Source organism: Bombyx mori, chromosome 25, assembly GCF_030269925.1.
Source record: "Bombyx mori chromosome 25, ASM3026992v2".
In the NCBI taxonomy this organism is placed as follows: Eukaryota; Metazoa; Arthropoda; class Insecta; order Lepidoptera; family Bombycidae; genus Bombyx; species Bombyx mori.
Genome location: NC_085131.1, coordinates 3,759,083 through 3,778,639, shown reverse-complemented (window position 1 = coordinate 3,778,639; position 19,557 = coordinate 3,759,083). Strand labels below are relative to the sequence as shown.

The 19,557-nt window shown below is 43.5% G+C and overlaps 2 protein-coding genes across 2 annotated transcripts in view; one reads left to right on the top strand and one right to left on the bottom strand.

The window, feature by feature from the left end:
* LOC101743528 (dynein regulatory complex subunit 7) overlaps positions 1 to 19,557 on the top strand; it is a 198,743-nt gene that overhangs the window by 803 nt on the left and 178,383 nt on the right. The window contains exon 2 of the mRNA XM_038020260.2: positions 6,190 to 6,315. Coding sequence (XP_037876188.1) covers positions 6,190 to 6,315 — 126 coding nt within the window. The remainder of the gene's footprint in view (positions 1 to 6,189; positions 6,316 to 19,557) is intronic.
* LOC101743302 (protein distal antenna) lies at positions 8,270 to 13,597 on the bottom strand. Its single transcript, XM_004923305.5, has 2 exons — positions 13,315 to 13,597; positions 8,270 to 10,916 (listed from the first exon to the last, which is right to left on the bottom strand). Exon 2 carries the CDS (start codon positions 10,898 to 10,900, stop codon positions 9,401 to 9,403), a length of 1,500 nt encoding a protein of 499 aa, XP_004923362.1. The 5' UTR covers positions 10,901 to 10,916; positions 13,315 to 13,597; the 3' UTR covers positions 8,270 to 9,400.

The following is a 19,557-nucleotide window of genomic DNA, read 5'->3' as shown; positions in this document are numbered from 1 at the left end:
AACCGCGAAAGCTTTTTTTTTAAATTGTATTTCCTACCTAAGCTGATGGTCTTGAGAAATCATATCAGCGTCATCGGGAGGTGAGCTCACGGGGCTAAAACCCTACGTTGTTACTAACACGAACCCTAGCAAGAGCCGCGCTTCGCAGAATCTACCACCCGATCGGAAACGCGACCCAGTGAGAAGATCCGGCGTGAAACTCAGTGGGCTGTGTCTGTGGGTTAATTTACTCGCCGAGCCTTTCGTGCAAGCGACGGGTTCGACAAGAACAATGACCGGTGCTTGGGGTACCTAAAAGCACCGTTAGTGGATCGGGACCACGAAAGCTGTGAAGTATTCGATTTTAATTCAAATAACCTGCTTCATACTAAACAATTCGGGTTTACCAGGGGTCGCTCTACAACTGATGCAGGTGCTTATCTAGTCAAAAATATTTTTAAATCTTGGGAGGAATCGCATGATTGTCTTGGAATTTTCTGTGACTTGTCCAAAGCATTTGACTGTGTTGAACATGAAACATTGGTGAGGAAACTACATCACTATGGTATTAGGGATGGTGCATTGGAACTTATTACTTCCTATTTATCAGGACGGATACAAACAGTAGATGTGAAAGGTAATAGATCTTCAGGCACCTTGTTGAAAATGGGTGTACCTCAGGGTTCCATTTTGGGTCCTTTTTTATTTCTAATATATATAAACGATTTACCTAGTTTTATTGAGTCCCGACACGAGGTCGTATTATTCGCAGATGATACATCTTTATTATTTAAAATTAAACGACAACTACAAGTCTATGACGAAGTGAATGATGCGATTTCGTGTGTGGTTCATTGGTTCCGTATCAATAACCTATTATTGAATAGTAAGAAAACTAAATGTATTAAATTTACTTTAAAATGTATTAAACCATCTTTAAATGTGAGACAAGTGGATAGTGATGTAATTGTTTCTGAGGAATCATTGGAGCTTGTTGAGTCAACCGTATTTCTTGGTATAACAGTGGACTCCAAACTGCAGTGGGGACCTCATATTCATAAATTGGCGAGTAAGCTCAGCTCTGCAGCATTCAAATTAAGGTTCAAACACCCGACGACCATAGGGCCCTCTCTTCTTACCTCCGTAAGGAGCGTATAAGTTTCCATACGTATACGCTCCAGGAGGAGCGCGAACTCCGCGTTGTAATACGCGGAATCCCTAAAGAGTTAGATGTAGAGCTCGTAAAAGCCGACCTGTTAGAACAAGGCCTACCAGTGAATTCTGTGCACCGTATGCACACCGGTCGCGGTAGGGAGCCATATAATATGGTTCTAGTCGCTCTCCAGCCTACCCCCGAGGGTAAGAAAATCTTTAACACACAGACCGTCTGTAGGCTCTCTGGTATCGCTGTCGAAGCCCCCCATAAAAAAGGCACTCCTAGCCAGTGCCATAACTGTCAATTGTACGGGCACTCTTCCCGTAACTGTCACGCGCGCCCCCGATGTGTTAAGTGTTTGGGCGATCACGCCACGGCCCTCTGCGCTCGCGACCAAAAAACCGCGACGGAACCGCCTAGCTGCGTCCTGTGTCGAACACAGGGTCACCCCGCGAATTACCGTGGTTGCCCCCGAGCCCCTAAAATAAATCGCCGCGTCGCCCGCCAAAACCGCCTCCGAGCTTCCGGCCCAGACATCAAAGCCTCGGCACCCTCTGCGTCGCAGGCTAAGCCAGCGTTCGTTCCGGCGGCGGTGCCCAGTGTCTCGGCCTGGGCAAAACCGCTGCCGTACACGAACACGGCTACAACTCCCTCCTCCGCGATTCGTCCCGCCCCCGCGACTCGTCCCTCTCCCGCGACTTGCCCTCCGACCGCGTCCGACAATCTCGCTTTAGCGATCGACTTCTTTCAGTCGATCAACTTTGAGCGCGTTAACGCTTTGGGCGACGCCATTCGCGCTGCCTCCACTGCACAACACTTTATCGCCGTTGTGCAGGAATACGCCGACGTATACGCGTCATTAAATACGTACGTCCTCCCCTCACTCCGCCGGTAATCAATGGCGTATATAAGTAGAATAAAGCCCCTATCCGTAACGATAGGATTTTTTAACGCTTACGGTCTCGCAAATCAACGTGATCAGGTTTCTGACTTTTTGCGTGACCACCAAATTGATATCTTTTTAGTGCAGGAGACCCTACTTAAGCCCGCGCGCCGTGACCCTAAAATCGCGAACTATAACATGGTCAGGAACGACAGGCTCTCTGCCCGTGGTGGTGGTACCGTCATTTACTATAGAAGAGCCCTGCATTGCGTCCCGCTCGATCCTCCCGCGCTCGCTAATATCGAAGCATCAGTGTGCCGAATCTCACTGACGGGACACGCGCCGATCGTTATCGCGTCCGTTTATCTTCCACCGGATAAGATCGTTCTAAGCAGTGATATCGAGGCGCTGCTCGGTATGGGGAGCTCTGTCATTCTGGCGGGCGACCTAAATTGTAAACACATCAGGTGGAACTCACACACCACAACCCCGAATGGCAGGCGGCTTGACGCGTTAGTCGATGATCTCGCCTTCGATATCGTCGCTCCGCTAACCCCGACTCACTACCCGCTAAATATCGCGCATCGCCCGGATATACTCGACATAGCGTTATTAAAAAACGTAACTCTGCGCTTACACTCGATCGAAGTAGTTTCAGAGTTAGATTCAGACCACCGTCCCGTCGTTATGAAGCTCGGTCGCGCTCCCGATTCCGTTCCCGTCACGAGGACTGTGGTGGATTGGCACACGCTGGGCATCAGCCTGGCTGAATCTGATCCACCATCGCTCCCGTTTAACCCGGACTCTATCCCCTCTCCTCAGGATACCGCTGAAGCCATAGACATCTTAACGTCACACATCACCTCGACATTAGATAGGTCATCGAAACAAGTTGTAGCGGAGGACTTCCTTCACCGCTTCAAATTGTCCGACGATATTAGGGAACTTCTTAGAGCTAAGAACGCCTCGATACGCGCCTACGACAGGTATCCTACCGCGGAAAATCGTATTCGAATGCGTGCCCTACAACGCGACGTAAAGTCTCGCATCGCCGAAGTCCGAGATGCCAGATGGTCTGATTTCTTAGAAGGACTCGCGCCCTCCCAAAGGTCTTACTACCGCTTAGCTCGTACTCTCAAATCGGATACGGTAGTAACTATGCCCCCCCTCGTAGGCCCCTCAGGCCGACTCGCGGCGTTCGATGATGACGAAAAAGCAGAGCTGCTGGCCGATACATTGCAAACCCAGTGCACGCCCAGCACTCAATCCGTGGACCCTGTTCATGTAGAATTAGTAGACAGTGAGGTAGAACGCAGAGCCTCCTTGCCACCCTCTGATGCGTTACCACCCGTCACCCCGATGGAAGTTAAAGACTTGATCAAAGACCTACGTCCTCGCAAGGCTCCCGGTTCCGACGGTATATCCAACCGCGTTATTAAACTTCTACCCGTCCAACTCATCGTGATGTTGGCATCTATTTTCAATGCCGCTATGGCGAACTGTATCTTTCCCGCGGTGTGGAAAGAAGCGGACGTTATCGGCATACATAAACCCGGTAAACCAAAAAATGATCCGACGAGCTACCGCCCGATTAGCCTCCTCATGTCTCTAGGCAAACTGTATGAGCGTCTGCTCTACAAACGCCTCAGAGACTTCATCTCATCCAATGGCATTCTTATCGATGAACAATTCGGATTCCGTACAAATCACTCATGCGTTCAACAGGTGCACCGCCTCACGGAGCACATTCTTGTGGGGCTTAATCGACCAAAACCGTTATACACGGGAGCTCTCTTCTTCGACGTCGCAAAAGCGTTCGACAAAGTCTGGCACAATGGTTTGATTTTCAAACTATTCAACATGGGCGTGCCGGATAGTCTCGTGCTCATCATACGGGACTTCTTGTCGAACCGCTCTTTTCGATATCGAGTCGAGGGAACCCGCTCCTCCCCACGACCTCTCACAGCTGGAGTCCCGCAAGGCTCTGTCCTCTCACCCCTCCTATTTAGCTTATTCGTCAACGATATTCCCCGGTCGCCGCCGACCCATTTAGCTTTATTCGCCGACGACACGACTGTTTACTATTCTAGTAGAAATAAGTCCCTAATCGCGAAGAAGCTTCAGAGCGCAGCCCTAGCCCTAGGACAGTGGTTCCGAAAATGGCGCATAGACATCAACCCAGCGAAAAGTACTGCGGTGCTATTTCAGAGGGGAAGCTCCACACGGATTTCCTCCCGGATTAGGAGGAGGAATCTCACACCCCCGATTACTCTCTTTAGACAACCCATACCCTGGGCCAGGAAGGTCAAGTACCTGGGCGTTACCCTGGATGCATCGATGACATTCCGCCCGCATATAAAATCAGTCCGTGACCGTGCCGCGTTTATTCTCGGTAGACTCTACCCCATGATCTGTAAGCGGAGTAAAATGTCCCTTCGGAACAAGGTGACACTTTACAAAACTTGCATAAGGCCCGTCATGACTTACGCGAGTGTGGTGTTCGCTCACGCGGCCCGCACACACATAGACACCCTCCAATCCCTACAATCCCGCTTTTGCAGGTTAGCTGTCGGGGCTCCGTGGTTCGTGAGGAACGTTGACCTACACGACGACCTGGGCCTCGAATCAATTCGGAAATACATGAAGTCAGCGTCGGAACGATACTTCGATAAGGCTATGCGTCATGATAATCGCCTTATCGTTGCCGCCGCTGACTACTCCCCGAATCCTGATCATGCAGGAGCCAGTCACCGTCGACGCCCTAGACACGTCCTTACGGATCCATCAGATCCAATAACCTTTGCATTAGATGCCTTCAGCTCTAATACTAGGGGCAGGCTTAGGGACCCCGGTAACCGTACTCGTCGAACTCGACAAAGAGGTCGACGTGCAACCTAACCCATGCATCAGCCCGCTGAGTTTCTCGCCGGATCTTCTCAGCGGGTCGCGATTCCGATCCGGTAGTAGATTCATTCGCGAAACAATTGCTCTTGAGTTGTTAGGTCTCCTTCGGAGGCGCTCGGGCAGTTGTTAGCAAATCCCACCCCTCTTGGCTGAGCCTTTGCTCGCCCACCTGTCCTGGTGAAACTGGAAAGGCCTTCGGGCCACCAGTAAACTTTCAATCATAAAAAAAAAAAAAAAAAAAAAAAAAAAAAAAGCTCTGCAGCATACGCAGTAAAAAAAATTAGAATGTTAACAAACGCGGACACGGCTCGTTTAGTTTACTTTAGTTACTTCCACAGTGTCATGTCCTATGGCATTTTGCTATGGGGCAATGCGGCCGATGTAGAAATGATATTTATTCTGCAGAAAAGAGCTATACGTGCTATTTATAACATGCACTCAAGGGAATCCCTGAGGGAGAAATTTAAAGAAATTAAAGTTCTCACTATGCCATCCCAGTACATTTTTGAAAATTTGATGTATGTTCGTAAACATATTGAGGAGTTTCCTAAACAGTCGGACATACATAATAGAAATACTAGGAACAAACACAAGCTTGTTGTGCCGATGAGTAGGTTACATAAGATACGAAATTCATTCGGGTGTTTGTCTGTGCGCCTGTACAACAAAATCCCACATGATGTTCAGAACCTACATATACATAGGTTTAAGAAAACTATTAAAGAACATCTGTGCAATAAAGCTTACTATAAAGTCAATGATTATCTAGAAGATTGCACAAAGTGGGAATGAGTTGCTCGCTCCGGGCATTTCAATATCGTAGTAATTGTTACGTTATAATATTCATTGTAAAAAATTCATATTTAAAAAAATAATAATATTAAAAAATAAATAAATAATAATTTTATATGTAAAAAAAAAGACATGCCCGCTGAGTTTCTTGCCAATTCTTCTCAGGACGGAGGCTAGTTCTTGTGAATTGGCGGTAGTTCTCTTGACGTTCAACAAGTATGTACTTTCATTTATGTTGAATAAAATTTTTTTGATTTCATTTGATTTGAAAGAGAAAAATAAAACTCAAAATTAATTAGTAAAAGTACTTTTAAACAGACTAATTTAATGCTTGTTTCTCTGCAATAATAGAGTTATATGTGTGTCAATTCATCAATCAAACAGCAAGTAGGCTGTAGGATACGATAGGAATCCTAAAATACAGTTTCTTAAAGGTTGCGAATTTCATAAATGTCTTTTACATTTTTATCCAAAGAAAATGGTGTGCACCTCTATACGTCCAACGAAGCTCTGCTATTCTGACACGTCTACCTGGCAGGGGCTGGCTTCTTTAGTCGCAGATTACTTCGATTACGAAGCGCTTAGCAAGCCGATGTTGCACGTAAGTTATTTAATTTTCCATTAATTGTTATATACAATGGATAGCAAGAAGATAATAATATGCAGAAGGAAAAATGTAATTTAATAAAAAATCTTGTTATCTTTAAATCTGTAACCTCGCGCGACTTTAAACTTTATTTATCGACTCCGTACGGGTATCGATGTTGGATCCAATGGTACAGTCAGGGTTGTAATCACAAGACAAACAGGCGATAATATTTTATTCTTGAATTTGGCCCACACTAAGAAAATAACGGCTAAGGATGGGTAAAAGGAATTTGGATGAACGATGAAAGATCGCAGATAAGTGATCAAAGACTTTTACACCTGAATTCTACCTGAGGGGTCATCGAGCCTCGTAGACAATACTGAGTTAATGACGTCATAAACCGTAACACACGGGTGTGAAGTCTTAACAATATTGTTAGGCTGGATGGATCTTTAATCATACTCTTATGACTATAAATGCTTGGCGGGAGATACAGAAAGGGTGGTATCCAGGGCCGCATTTACCTCAAGTGCGCTCTGGGGTAGCTACCGTGTAAATTGGGAAACGTCTAACGAGTATATTTATGTATTATTATGTATACTACGACTATTTATTGAAAAAATATATTGGAATAACTACATAAAACGTAAACTGAAAAAAAAGAAATATATACAGTACAAACAAACATTGTAGGTTCTGGTCCTAGAATTGCATAGTGCAATTCTGTTAGTAGGGACCCTGTGTAGAATGTGGATCCGCTATGATTAATAAAGCAACGTATGAATTGCCAACGAAACATTTAATGCCTCTCTGTGACATCCTGCTGTGTAGAAGTACATGTCTAAATGAATGAGCCCTTTGTGTCTATGTCGCGTTATGTGGATTAATTTTATCTGTGGGTATTTAGAAAGCGATTCTCTCTGGAAGAACTTTTTGGCGGGAACGCGAGGAGTGAAGTTGTGTGATTTGTTTTATTTTGTCTATTTAGCGTTTTTTCAGGTTTAAATGTTTAATAACGGTGGTTTAATATCTGTGAAAGTACAAAAATGTGGGAAAATGAAACAAAGCCGCTGGACGTAACTTCTCGGGATCCTCCAAAAAGTCCCCTGAAAAAATCTCCTCCTCTCCACTCCTATACCAGCGGCTCTCAAACTTTCAACTTTTTTTTCTGAGCGAGACGCTAACTCCAAAAATACGCGGCACTCTTAAATAATAATTATTAAAATGTGATACATGAACTAAAGGTACCTATTATACCTATACATGGTTGTAAAATCATATATCGATAATTTAATAAGTTGTACAGGTATCATCTAGTAAATAGTTGTATATGTATTTACTCCATACGTAGTTCAGAGATGCAATTACCCCGGCTCATCATAGATAGATTTTTTCCTGCCTAATCATTGGTAGCCTAAGAGGCTATTTCGGCCACTCATGGACCGGTAGGTGAGCTCACGGGCTTAACCTACGAGAATTGCTAACACTGGTCCTAGTAAGAACAGTGCTTTTCAGAATCTACCATCGGATCGGAAACGTGACCCACTGAGAAGATCCGGCGAGTAACTCGGTTAGCGTGTGTGTAAATCTCCGACAGACTTGAAAGCTTGCGACATACTAATGTGTCGCGACATGATGATTGAGAGCCACTGTTATTATAGCAAACTTATTAAAAAAACTTCCGTTATTATGGTCAAGGTGGTCAACTACGGGTGGTAAGACCTCTTGTGAGTCCGCGCGGGTAGGTACCACCGCCCTATTTCTGCCGTGAAGCAGTAATGTGTTTCGGTCTGAAGGATGGGGCAGCCGTTGTAATGAGACCTTAAAATTCATATCTCAAGGTGGGTAGCGAATTTACGTTGTAGATGTCTATGGGCTCCAGTAACCACTTAACATCTGATGGGCTGTGAGCTCGTCCACCCATCGAAGCAATAAAAAAAGGTGGTAGCGATGAATAAAAGTCAGCTTTAAAGTTCAATCAAGTTTAATCATTCAACATTATCGAGGTCACAAACAAGTGATTAAGAGAATCATTTTATAATCCTATTATCTCCTTCTTTTTTCTTTTACTTTTTTTTTAAATCAATTTTGTACAAAATATCAATCTCTTCGATAAATTTTTAGTGGAGCTAATACAATAAAGACGAAACGCATTATACCTAATATTTGATGGCGTAACAGTCGCCATAATCTGGAAGTTGCTAGAAGTCGCAACGTTTTGATCTCGAAAAACATTTGTCACGACCGGACAATCTCTCTTATACATAACATTAAGATTTAATACACTCTATACATTAATAATCTCTCAATAATTTATAATTTTGATCACAGTGTACTTAACTGTTAAACTTTAACGTATAATACAATTCCGATTTGAGACACAGAACAATGTCTACGATATAAAATACTGAGCACATACAAAACAATTAGACGAATGCTAACGCGATAGAGACCTATATTTTCTTAACAATAATATTATGTATTACCTTGTTCGTAATGTTGGCACAAGATGCGGGCGAATCCTTTTAGTTTTTTTTTTGGTATCCTCCGCGACAAAGGCCGCGTTCGCCACACGCACACGTACACCATACGCCGATACAGTCGGTAGTGTGTCGAGCGTGACTTAACATAGTTTTGACTTGAGGTAGTAGAACATAATGATTTAACTATAAACTATAAATAAGGGTACAAACTAGGAATGTAATCGTCGAATGGCAACATAAAATATATCCCTTAAAACTAAAGTAGAAACACTTTCCGGGAAACGCGGAAAGCTATTGTACATTTGAACTTGTGCTACCTATATTCTATTAAATGTATCCGGAACACGGAGAATTTAACTATAATCTAGAGCGCTTAGCGGCACGCTGTGTTCCCGCTAGCGTTAATGAGCATCATTGAAAACAAAACCGATATCCTTTCTCCTCGACACGTTTGCCTTAAACTAATAATGTAATTAATGCATAGCTTTCCTTTTAGAACAAAGAAATTACGCAAATTTTGGCTACACATATCACAAGTGAACGCTTAATGGCGACGACGTAGTTATGTACATAATTGAAGTATTCCCTGTAGCGAGCTAGACCGGGGTCCGTGTTTACTTGCGGCGCGCGTGCTCGGCGGAGGGGGCCCGGCGCGCCCGCAGGTTGTGCAGCAGGGCCCGCAGCTGGTGCACGTGCATGCGCGTCACGCTCGGGTCGCCGCTCGACTCCAGCCACGACAGGAACTTGTCGCCGTGCTCTAGAGCCTCTGCGGCCCCCGTCTCCCACTCTTCGTTCGGTTGATTCTCCGCTGCCGAGTCCTTGTTCGTGGTTGCGCCCGAATTGTTGAATAATAGACTATCTAAGACGGTTCTGGCTTTCGTTTGGTTTCTCGGAGCATCGAGACTGCGTTCGGTCATGGGTTCCTTGTTTTCTGAACCTATTTCGGGGCTGGCGACGGGAGTGGCGACGCGAATGCCTTCATTTGGCGTATCGCGTGTGTCCTCTTCGCGTAGCTGTGGTCTGTCGGGACTTATCGCTGTTCCCTTCTCCGGCTTTCCTTTAGTGAGTTGCGAGTAGAGAATGTTCTCCGCGGTCTTTTCCTTTGGTACCTGAGATGCTGGCTTGTGTTTGTCTTCGGGTAGCGGCATAGCGCCACCGAACTGTTTATAGTATTGCCACAGCCACGAGTTTCGGTTGTAGTCGAGGTGTGGATTGACCGGGGCGGCTGGGGCCACTGGTTTAGATGGCATGCTTGACTCGGAGGATTTGCTCAGTTGTAGTGGATGAGCGGCCGTCGTTTGCGCGGTTAGGTCCAGCATCGCCTGTTGAGTTTTTAGCCAATACCAAAGAGTGTCGTCCACGGGCTGAGTGGCCGCCGATGGTAATGATCCGTGATGATGGCTCGACTTTGACCCTGAGTGACGATAAGGATCGGAGTGATGTGACTTGCGATGTTTGGTGTCACTCAAGTTGAGTCCACCGTTGTGTGCTGGTTTCGGAGATCGCACCGACCGCAAAAGACTAGATGGCTGGGCGGACAAGGCCGACAGGCCCGGGTTGAGTTGCGCCAAGAGCGTGAGATTGGTCGCTATTTCGTTAAAACTGAGTCCGAGATGTGAATGCGAGAGGCCAGGGATGTGACCGAGGCCGGAGAGCGGGCTGATGGCGCTCATAGAAACACTGGCCCCGGGGTCCGGTCTGCGCTCGCGAGGTACATGCGGGATGGGTGATGGTTCGCTGCGTTTGGTTGTGAGTTCCACGGGAGCGTCGGCCGGTGCCGGCGGTAGTTGTGTGGCGGTGGAGGTGGGTATAGACGCGGCGGTCAGGTCGAGGCCGGAGGGCGCGGGGGGTGAGGGCGCGGCCGGGGACACGGTGCGTGCACGTTTCTCTAGAGGCTCGCCGTCATTGCTCTTGTCCGTGTCGGGTGACGATAATCGTGACGTCATGTAGCGCAGTTTGTCCTCGTTCTTGCACCAGCCGCGCAGAGTGGACTCTGGCACGCCTATGTCTCGTGCGACCGATGCCTTGGACTCTCCGTCGTTGACCCGTTGTATGGCCTCGATTTTGTCGCCGGGCGTCAGAGCGCGCATAGGTCGCTTACCCTTTGTTGCCATAATGGCCACTCGCTTACTGTAACAAAAAAAAAGAACCGATTACTAATAGAATAAATCATACACGTCGCTTTATATAAATAATTATCACAGTCGAAATTTTCAAAGCAGTAATTTTTTCAACACTCCAACGAATGTATAATGAATGATACAATTCATAAAACGCGTTAAAGACACATTAAAACTCATTGCGAGCACGACCGTAATAATTTCGTTTACAGGAAGCCCATAAAAAACTGTATAAACGTGGCAAGTTGTAAAGTTACGAAAAAGATAAACAAAAAGAAATAAAATTATGACCTACGACAACAGTAGGCGGCAAAAGTTGTCGGGTCGTTGACACGGTGACCTTGCGAGCGGTCTCGGCCCGTTCACTCGGTCACCGCTAGATGGCGCCACACGTATTAAACACGAATGAATTATACGCGAATTTTTGTTTGTCGTTTTTTGTTTATTAGTTTTGTTTATTTATTTCATTGTTTGTTTATGTACACGTGAACTTTTCAAATTTGTGGTTCCTTGTATAACTTATCTATAATAGTAGATCTTGGGATATTAGATCATGTACTTTTGATATGTTATTTCTGTTTCTCTATCGTCCGTCTGTAGCAGAATTATCTTCAATTGTTTTCTAAGTTAACTTCATATTCTTGACTCAGCGGTTGCCTAAGTATTGATGGTATATTGCTAGGCTGCAAGGATGGGCATGAGTTTAGCTTTTTTTTTGCTAGCCTAAGGGGTTATTCCAGCTACATTCGGAATGAGTGAGTGAGCTCGCGGCCTTAACCGGAGAGAATTTGCTGATACTAGTCCTAGCAAGAGCATCGCTTCGCTGAATCGATGGAACGGAATCGCGACCCACTGAGAAGATCCGGCGAGAAACTTAATGGGTTGAGTTTGTGCGTTAGGTTGCATAGGCGATCTGAATAATTTCCCCGCCAAGCAATGTTTTTAGTTTCCATTTGAACGTCACTTTGGTCAATGTCACTTGTTCAGCTTAGGCTCCACGTATTTGGCTCCCGCTACAGAATAATATCGAAATGGGCCGTCACTTCGTGGCCCATGACCAATTAAATAATGTACATTGTGATAATTATGTAGATAGAGAGAGCACCAAGTTTGCCCTGCCTTTTGAAATTTGATTACTTGGCAGTACGTTTAATAACCCGCTGATTATGTGTCAAAATAATTTGGTAATTTGATAAAAAAAAAGTCGGAGCTATCTTTTACTAAAATTAAAAGCAAAGGGAATTTTCTCTAGGAATTACGTCAATAACGCTTTAAACTTTTCGTTTTCCATTATAAAAGAACAAACGTATATTGTTATTGTTAACTATGAATAAAATTGAGTATATTTTGTATGACTTGTTATTGATGTTATTGAACGCATTTGAATTAAATCCGCAAATTGTCTTAAACTCGACGGTGTTCGAATGCGATGTGAATTACATGTGTTCTAATCACATTTTAATTTAAACATTAAAGTGTTCTAGTTGTATAAAAAGGTTTTGTACAGTTTTATGATTGGGAATTTTAAAAAAACAAATATCTTTCATGATGACAATGTATCTTTCGTGATGTATTTATTCTGTTTACGTTGCATCAAAGACTCTTGACTGCCTTAAGGCTTTGAAGGAAGCATTATTTTCATTATATTCTTAAGTTAACTTAACTTTAAATAACTCATTAATTTTGGACATCATTTGCACTAAAACGTTTGAAGCTATATCGTCAATATTGTTATGTTTTCTTTTTTATTTTATTAATAATTGTTATTTAGAAGCGCGCTTTAATATCAAGATGAATAATTGAATAATCATTTTGTTTATTCTACTTATTCCGGATATTAGATCAAAGTAAAAAAAATATAATATTGTATTCAATCGTGCCTCAATGCGTTTGTAAATTTTCAAAATAATCCGGACATTAATTGAAGCCGGTGAAAATTACGGTAAAAGATTCCGTAAAACAAGGGTTAAGCTAATCAAGGTGTTTTTAAAAACAAGATACTTTTAATTTTGAAAAAAATATATATTTTAGGCGTCTTGTATGTATTTCTTTGCATTGCATTCAGATGTCACGAGTCGCCATTTTTTCTTTGCACTATTTTTCTGATATTATTAGTTTAACAGCTTTACCAATTTGATTATTTTCAACGGAATACACTGAGTGATAATTATACAAGTCATTAACTTATTTTTTTATATATTTAAATATCTATGTAGGTACCTACATGAAATTAACATAGAATCGAATTCGATAAAGTTTTACACTATACGTTAAGGTTTGATTCACGAAAGGACTTTTAGATTTTCTATTATTATTCTTTTACACAAACACTTTGTCAGGATTTAAGTTGCTGTATCAGGAAATCGGAGCAGGCTGGACATGAATGAGCAAAAGTTTTGTAAACTTACTTGCGAGCCGGCGTGTGTTTTGTTTACAATTTTTGACAGGGCAGTCGTTATCGCTTTTATGAGCGTACGTTGAATGGACGAATCCCAACCAATAAAAATATAGTGTGGATGCGCAGTGCGCGGCACGTGTCACTGATTTCACAGATGCGTTCACAAGTCACTGAGCGAAGACGCGCGTAACGCGATGCACCGATAGGTACGTACGTCGCGGACCGCGCGAGCCGACTGTGCGCTCGCCGTGATAAGGGCGCCGGGCCGCGGCCGCGTCCGCGACCAGCCTTTGTGTCCGTCCGGCCGCCCCGCGCGCCCCGCACCCGCGCCCCGCCACCGAGCCCCCGCGCGATATTACCCATACACCTTAATTACTCGCCGAGTTGCCGCTCGCTGTCGCACCCAAAAACGAGACTAAACTTTTTTCGTCGCAGGACCGAGAACTCAGAGCTAAAGTTCGTTTCGGACCTATGAGGTTTCTTTAACTTTCCAAGTGCGAAACTTTGAGTCGCAATGTCGTCTCGCGCCTGTCTGTCGCGCGCGTATTAGTTCACAAGTAATTACACTCTCGGCGTTTCTAGCTCGCGTACCGAAAAACGAGTTCAAACAATCTTTAAAAACATTAAATAAAAAATTGAACTTGATATGCCGCGTAGAGTATCGTAGATGATGTCTACGCCGGGCTATGTTTGTCTTTCATTGCGTAGCACCCAAGTTGCGCGGATCATTTATTCTCTTGCTCAAATACACCGATGCTATTGTATTATAACGTAATAAGCATTAGCTAAATACCATCGTTATGCGTTTTTAACAGTGTGTAAGTGAGGTTTTAATCTAAACGTGAATATATTAGCCGCGAACAATGCGTCTGCCTGGTCTATGGTCTAACAGACGATCCCACTTGTGCACGCGTCGAAGGAAATGAAAGTGTATATACTTGTGTGTTACCTGTATCGGTCGGTGAAAGCGCGGCTAGACTTGCATATTTTGATGATGTTAAGCAAGAACTTAATGATGCGACTTAATTCCTTTTACGAAGTATACTGTACGAATTTTACTGATTACGGTAGGCGCGTTTTTTTTTAGGGGGGAAAGATTATGAATGGACCGAATGGCTTCTCTAGTTACACTAGGATATGTGGGGGAATTTTGGGCTCAGCTGGGAGGAGTGAGATATGTAGCTGTCCGAAAACCTCCGAAGAAGGCTTAGCAGCTCGAGGGCAGCTGCTTCGCGAATGCACCAACTACCGGAATGAAATCGCGCGCATTGACTGTAGAATGACAGCAATAACTTAAGATTCGGTTGACCGTGGGCTGGACGTCGAAAGCGATGAGCTTACTGTGCTTAAGAGCAGTTGGTTGGTTTTGTGAGTCCATGCGGGTCGGTACATTTTTCCTAGTTAATTGTTGGTACCCTAAAGAACAATTCAAACTACTTACAGATCGGTAGCTGGGTCCACGGGCTCTAGTAAGATTAATGCTTCACTGAATTTACCACCTGATCGGAATCGCGATCCACTGAGAAGATTCGGTAAGAAACACAGTGCGTTCTGTCTATGGGCTAGTTCGCACGTTGACTCTTCATCGTAATCGACGAGTTCGACGATGACCTGTGCTTTTTTTTTTCTACCTAACCTTAAGCCTTGAGAAGCTATGCCAGCGTATCCTAACAAGTAGGTAAGCTTCACGGGGCTCAAACTAGCAAGAGCAGTGCTTCGCAGAATCTACCACCGGATCGGAAACGCGACCCACCGAGAAGATCCGACAAGAAACTCAGTGGGCTGTGTTTGTGGATTAATTTGCTCGCCCTTCGTCGCAAGCGATGGGTTCGACGAGAACGATGACCGTTGCTTGAGGTACCTAAAAGCACTGAGAGTAGATCCTGAGGATCCGGCATGACATGTTTTGGGCGACGGTAGCTTTGCTACGTGTGCTATTTTGCCTTTTAAACAGTTAAGTTTAATGTCTTTTTATGGATCTAGATCGACGGGCAATCTCAATGCTCAATTATGTTTTGGACCCGCGAAAATCGATGAAAGTAGGTACGATATATAAAAAAATGTTTTTGGGATAAGGGAGGCAGTTCTGGTGACCTGTAAGCCTTTCCATTTTTACCATGACATTTGGACGAATACAGGGCTCACCTAGGAGACATGGGATTTGCTAACAGCTGCCTGAGCGCCTCCAAAGGAGACCTAACTACTCAGGAACAACTGCTTCGCGCATGAATCTACTATCGGATCGGAATCGCGACCCGCTGAGAAGATCCGGCGAGAAACTCAGCGGGTCGATGTATGGGTTAGACATATGAATTCTTCTATTTTATTATCTCATTTATTGTTTCGTTTTGTTAATGCCGGGTGTGAAGAAGACGCTAATGCGAGCAGGGGGCATCTTAAAAAGATTTGGACGGACCGTGTGTAAGAGGATACGCGAGAGAAGGGCGTGAGTGCAGAGATGACGTATGATAGGCCTGAATGGATAAAGAGGATATGCTGCGACGACCCCACACAATGTGGGATAAGGGTGAGAAGATGATTGTTTCGTTGTGTTACCGTTGAATAGGTTGACATTATTAAAATACGTTACAGTTGCCAGCCTTTAATTATTGTAAAGTTGAATCGAATGCATTTTTTTTAGCATAGTTTGGACGAAATTTTCGAACGAAAAATTTGAAAATTTCGATTGGTCTATTGAAAGGTCGAATGAAAAACTGGTCGAGACGACACGAACTATAAAAAAATTTAAATTCGGATCGGCTTGACTAAAATATTTTAGTAGTCTACAGTGCGTTTGCTGCGCACTGTTTGGCTATGGAATGGACCACCTCAAGTCTTGCCTGGGCGCTATGACGTGTCTTTTTTTAAGCGTGATGAGTTTTAAGTATTAAAAAAGGCTATAAGTACCTTAACTGCGCCCCTAGGATTGTTCAATTTTTTTTTTTTTTTTTTTTTTTATTGCTTAGATGGATGGACGAGCTCACAGCCCACCTGGTGTTAAGTGGTTACTGGAGCCCATAGACATCTACAACGTAAATGCGCCACCCACCTCGAGATATAAGTTCTAAGGTCCCAGTATAGTTACAACGGCTACCCCACCCTTCGAACCGAAACGCATTACTGCTTCACGGCGGAAATAGGCGGGGTGGTGGTACCTACCCGTGCGGACTCACAAGAGGTCCTACCACCAGTGATTACGCAAATTATAATTTTGCGGGTTTGGTTTTTATTACACGATGTTATTCCTTCACCGTGGAAGTCAATCGTGAACATTTGTTGAGTACCTATTTCATTAGAAAAATTGGTACCCGCCTGCGGGATTCGAACACCGGTGCATCGCTTCAACACGAATGCACCGGACGTCTTATCCTTTAGGCCACGACGACTTCAAATTCAAATTCACTTCAAATCCTCTTATTATCAGCATATTCGTTTGCCTTTGAAGACAATAAAAAAAAACTTTAATTGTGAAGTGCAAACGTGTCTTTTCAAGTTTGTCTTTATTGCTTTGTGTGTAAGGGTAGATTCGTAACGTTTTTGTCGTTAGCGTGATGCGCTTTAGCTGGGTTAGGGGTTTTTGTGGCTCGGTGGCCAAACTAAGACGTCCCTCGCGCTTATTTACGAGACGCGACGCCCGCACTGTATTTTGGGCATTGCCGTTGTGCCTTGCACGTGTGAAATATTGCGGATGTGGCACTTTTAAACTAAATTCATTTGTGATCGTTGTGCTTAATGCGAGTTTTTTAAAGTTCTCGATAGCGTAAAAGTTAACTTTAATTTGTATGCAGTTGGAACAGCGCCCCGAAAAGTAAGAAAACGTTCCAACTCCATACAAATTTGAGTGAACTTTTACGCTATCGAGAACGTTAAAAAGCTCGCACTAAGCACACGATACACCATCGGTCTAAAGACGTCCGTTTTTGGACAGAGACCTCTAAGTTAATGGAAAAATTCACTAATTTAGATGCCATTGTCGACTGTTAATTCGAGCAGTGCATTATTTAATGGTGGTAGGGAAAATCGTGAGCGCGCCCGGGTAGGTACAGCAATCCTGTCTATTTCTGCCGCAAATCTAGTGTACCTCGCGATTTGAAGGATGGGACTACCGTTGTACAATACAGTTGAGATTTTGTCGTCACTGTCATGAAGTTGTATTAGCGGTGAGTTCAATTTAGGACAAGTGGACAACATTCGAATATAGGTATGACAATTTCACGAATCCTGGCATAAATACGAGTGTACGTGACCATAATAAGACGAACGAGGACTGTCTTCATGGAAAAACGCGCGTGGTCTTTCTTTTGTAATAATACATTTTTAACGGAACTGTTAACGATCTTTGCTAAAAGATTGATACACAGTAATAAGTTAGTACTTAAAACTTGCAGTATTTAACCGTAGTCATGCTTGACAGATGATACTTAGTGAGTTCTGCTAAGGTACGGATTTGAACGCCGGTTAATTAATTGCGTCTTACGCATATTTACGTCATATTTTTAACTGGAACGCGTCATTTTGGAGTAAATGATCACGAAAATTTATAAACAAGCACTGCTTAAAACAAAATGAAGACGTAGTAATCAGGGTTTTTCAAAATTGTATGCCTGATTGCGCGAGTTTTGGGTTGAAATTTTTAATTCAATCTTCATTGCTATTGTAGGAAGTAACATTAAACATAATATTGCGACTTCTCATATAAAATTTTGAGCTCAAAATGTCAATAAGGACTTGGCCATAGGTAGAAAGATATGGTTTACAGTATAACGTTCTGGTTATCGATGAACTATTTTGTTGCATCGTAGGGCCAATTTAGTTCCGCGAATGTAATGAAAGGACATTTTGTTTTAGAATCTACCAATACGTCCTGTTCTTTGTCGAGAATACAAAAGAAATGTCTATCGTCTCTTGAATAGATTAGTCATCGTTATACCTGAATATTGGAAATGTTTACCACTTTTAACAACTCTCGACTCTAATGAAAAAAAAATGTGTGCGTGTACTAGTGTACACACGTAAGAAGTGAAACTTGTTTATGGCCTTATTTTTCGAAAAATGATCTACATGCAACTTTCTAGAAATTGGTTAAATAAAGTTAAATTAGATAAAGTTTAAACAAAAGGATTTTATTATCATAGACATGAATACAAAAAAGTTAAATTAGATAAAGTTTAAACAAAAGGATTTTATTATCATAGACATGAATACAAAACAGATGGCGCGTAACGGAAAAAAGTGACGCGTAACCGAAAAATGTGACGGTAAATTTTTTTCCAACGCCGATAAGGAAGTTTCACTTCAATAATTAGAATATTTTGTACATGTTCTTGTTACCCTCGTGGTAGTTTCAAAGTGGTTCAAGGTGGTCAATGTAGGAGATGTTTACCTAAAACCATGGTGTGATTATGTGGAGATTAGGGACGTCTTTTTAGGGTAGCCCTTCGGCTGGCTGAATCAGCTCTACGTAATTAATTTGGGAAGATGCATATTTAGACATTATATTTCGTCATGGTGTCGGAAGAATACTTGACGCCTGAAGTGAGAGGGACTAAGGAAAGGGAAAATATTGTGTTGTTTCGTCTAATCGTTGTCTACGTTTTGACCAATTCGCCGATAAAGCGACCACCCGTTCTCCTTTGAAGAGTACGACTAATTAATTGTTATTGAGTCCTTATGCCGTATGCTCATATGCATGTACTTTTTTTGAGCCGCAAAGTAATAATCCGGTCGTGATGCAATATAATTGAGAATTCGACCTTATACCTCGAGGTGATTGAATTCATTCGTGTGACGTCTATGGTTTGTTGGGACGTACGGTCGTGCGTTCGTTTACACGGCTAAAGTAATGAAATAATGAAAAAAAAAATTAAATTCTAAAATGGAAGGTCTACATTATTTCGGTTGAGGTGCGTTCGTTGTACAGCGATTTCGTTATCGGCGGCGGCGCGGCTCCCCCGGCGACATCCGACGCCGCGCCATTACCGCTCGCCGCCGCCGTGACCCTGCCCCGCCGCCCGCGCCCCTCGCGTCCGCCCCCGCGGACACGCTCATTAGCTCCGACTCTCAGAGCTTTATCTGGTACAGCCATTCGACCATTATGTACTAAACCTACGCACTTATTAACAGCTCAATAAGAACTAATCGACGGAAGATATTTCAAATGGACCACCTGTTAAGCGAGTCTATTAAGTAGGAGAATTTTGGTTAAAAGTCGCTTTCGTTTCTGACCCGGCTTGCAAACGGAATGATAGTTTCG

Excerpts from the sequence above, each read along its gene's own strand:
- LOC101743302 (XM_004923305.5), bottom strand. The coding sequence starts at position 10,900 with ATGGCAACAAAGGGTAAGCGACCTATGCGCGCTCTGACGCCCGGCGAC.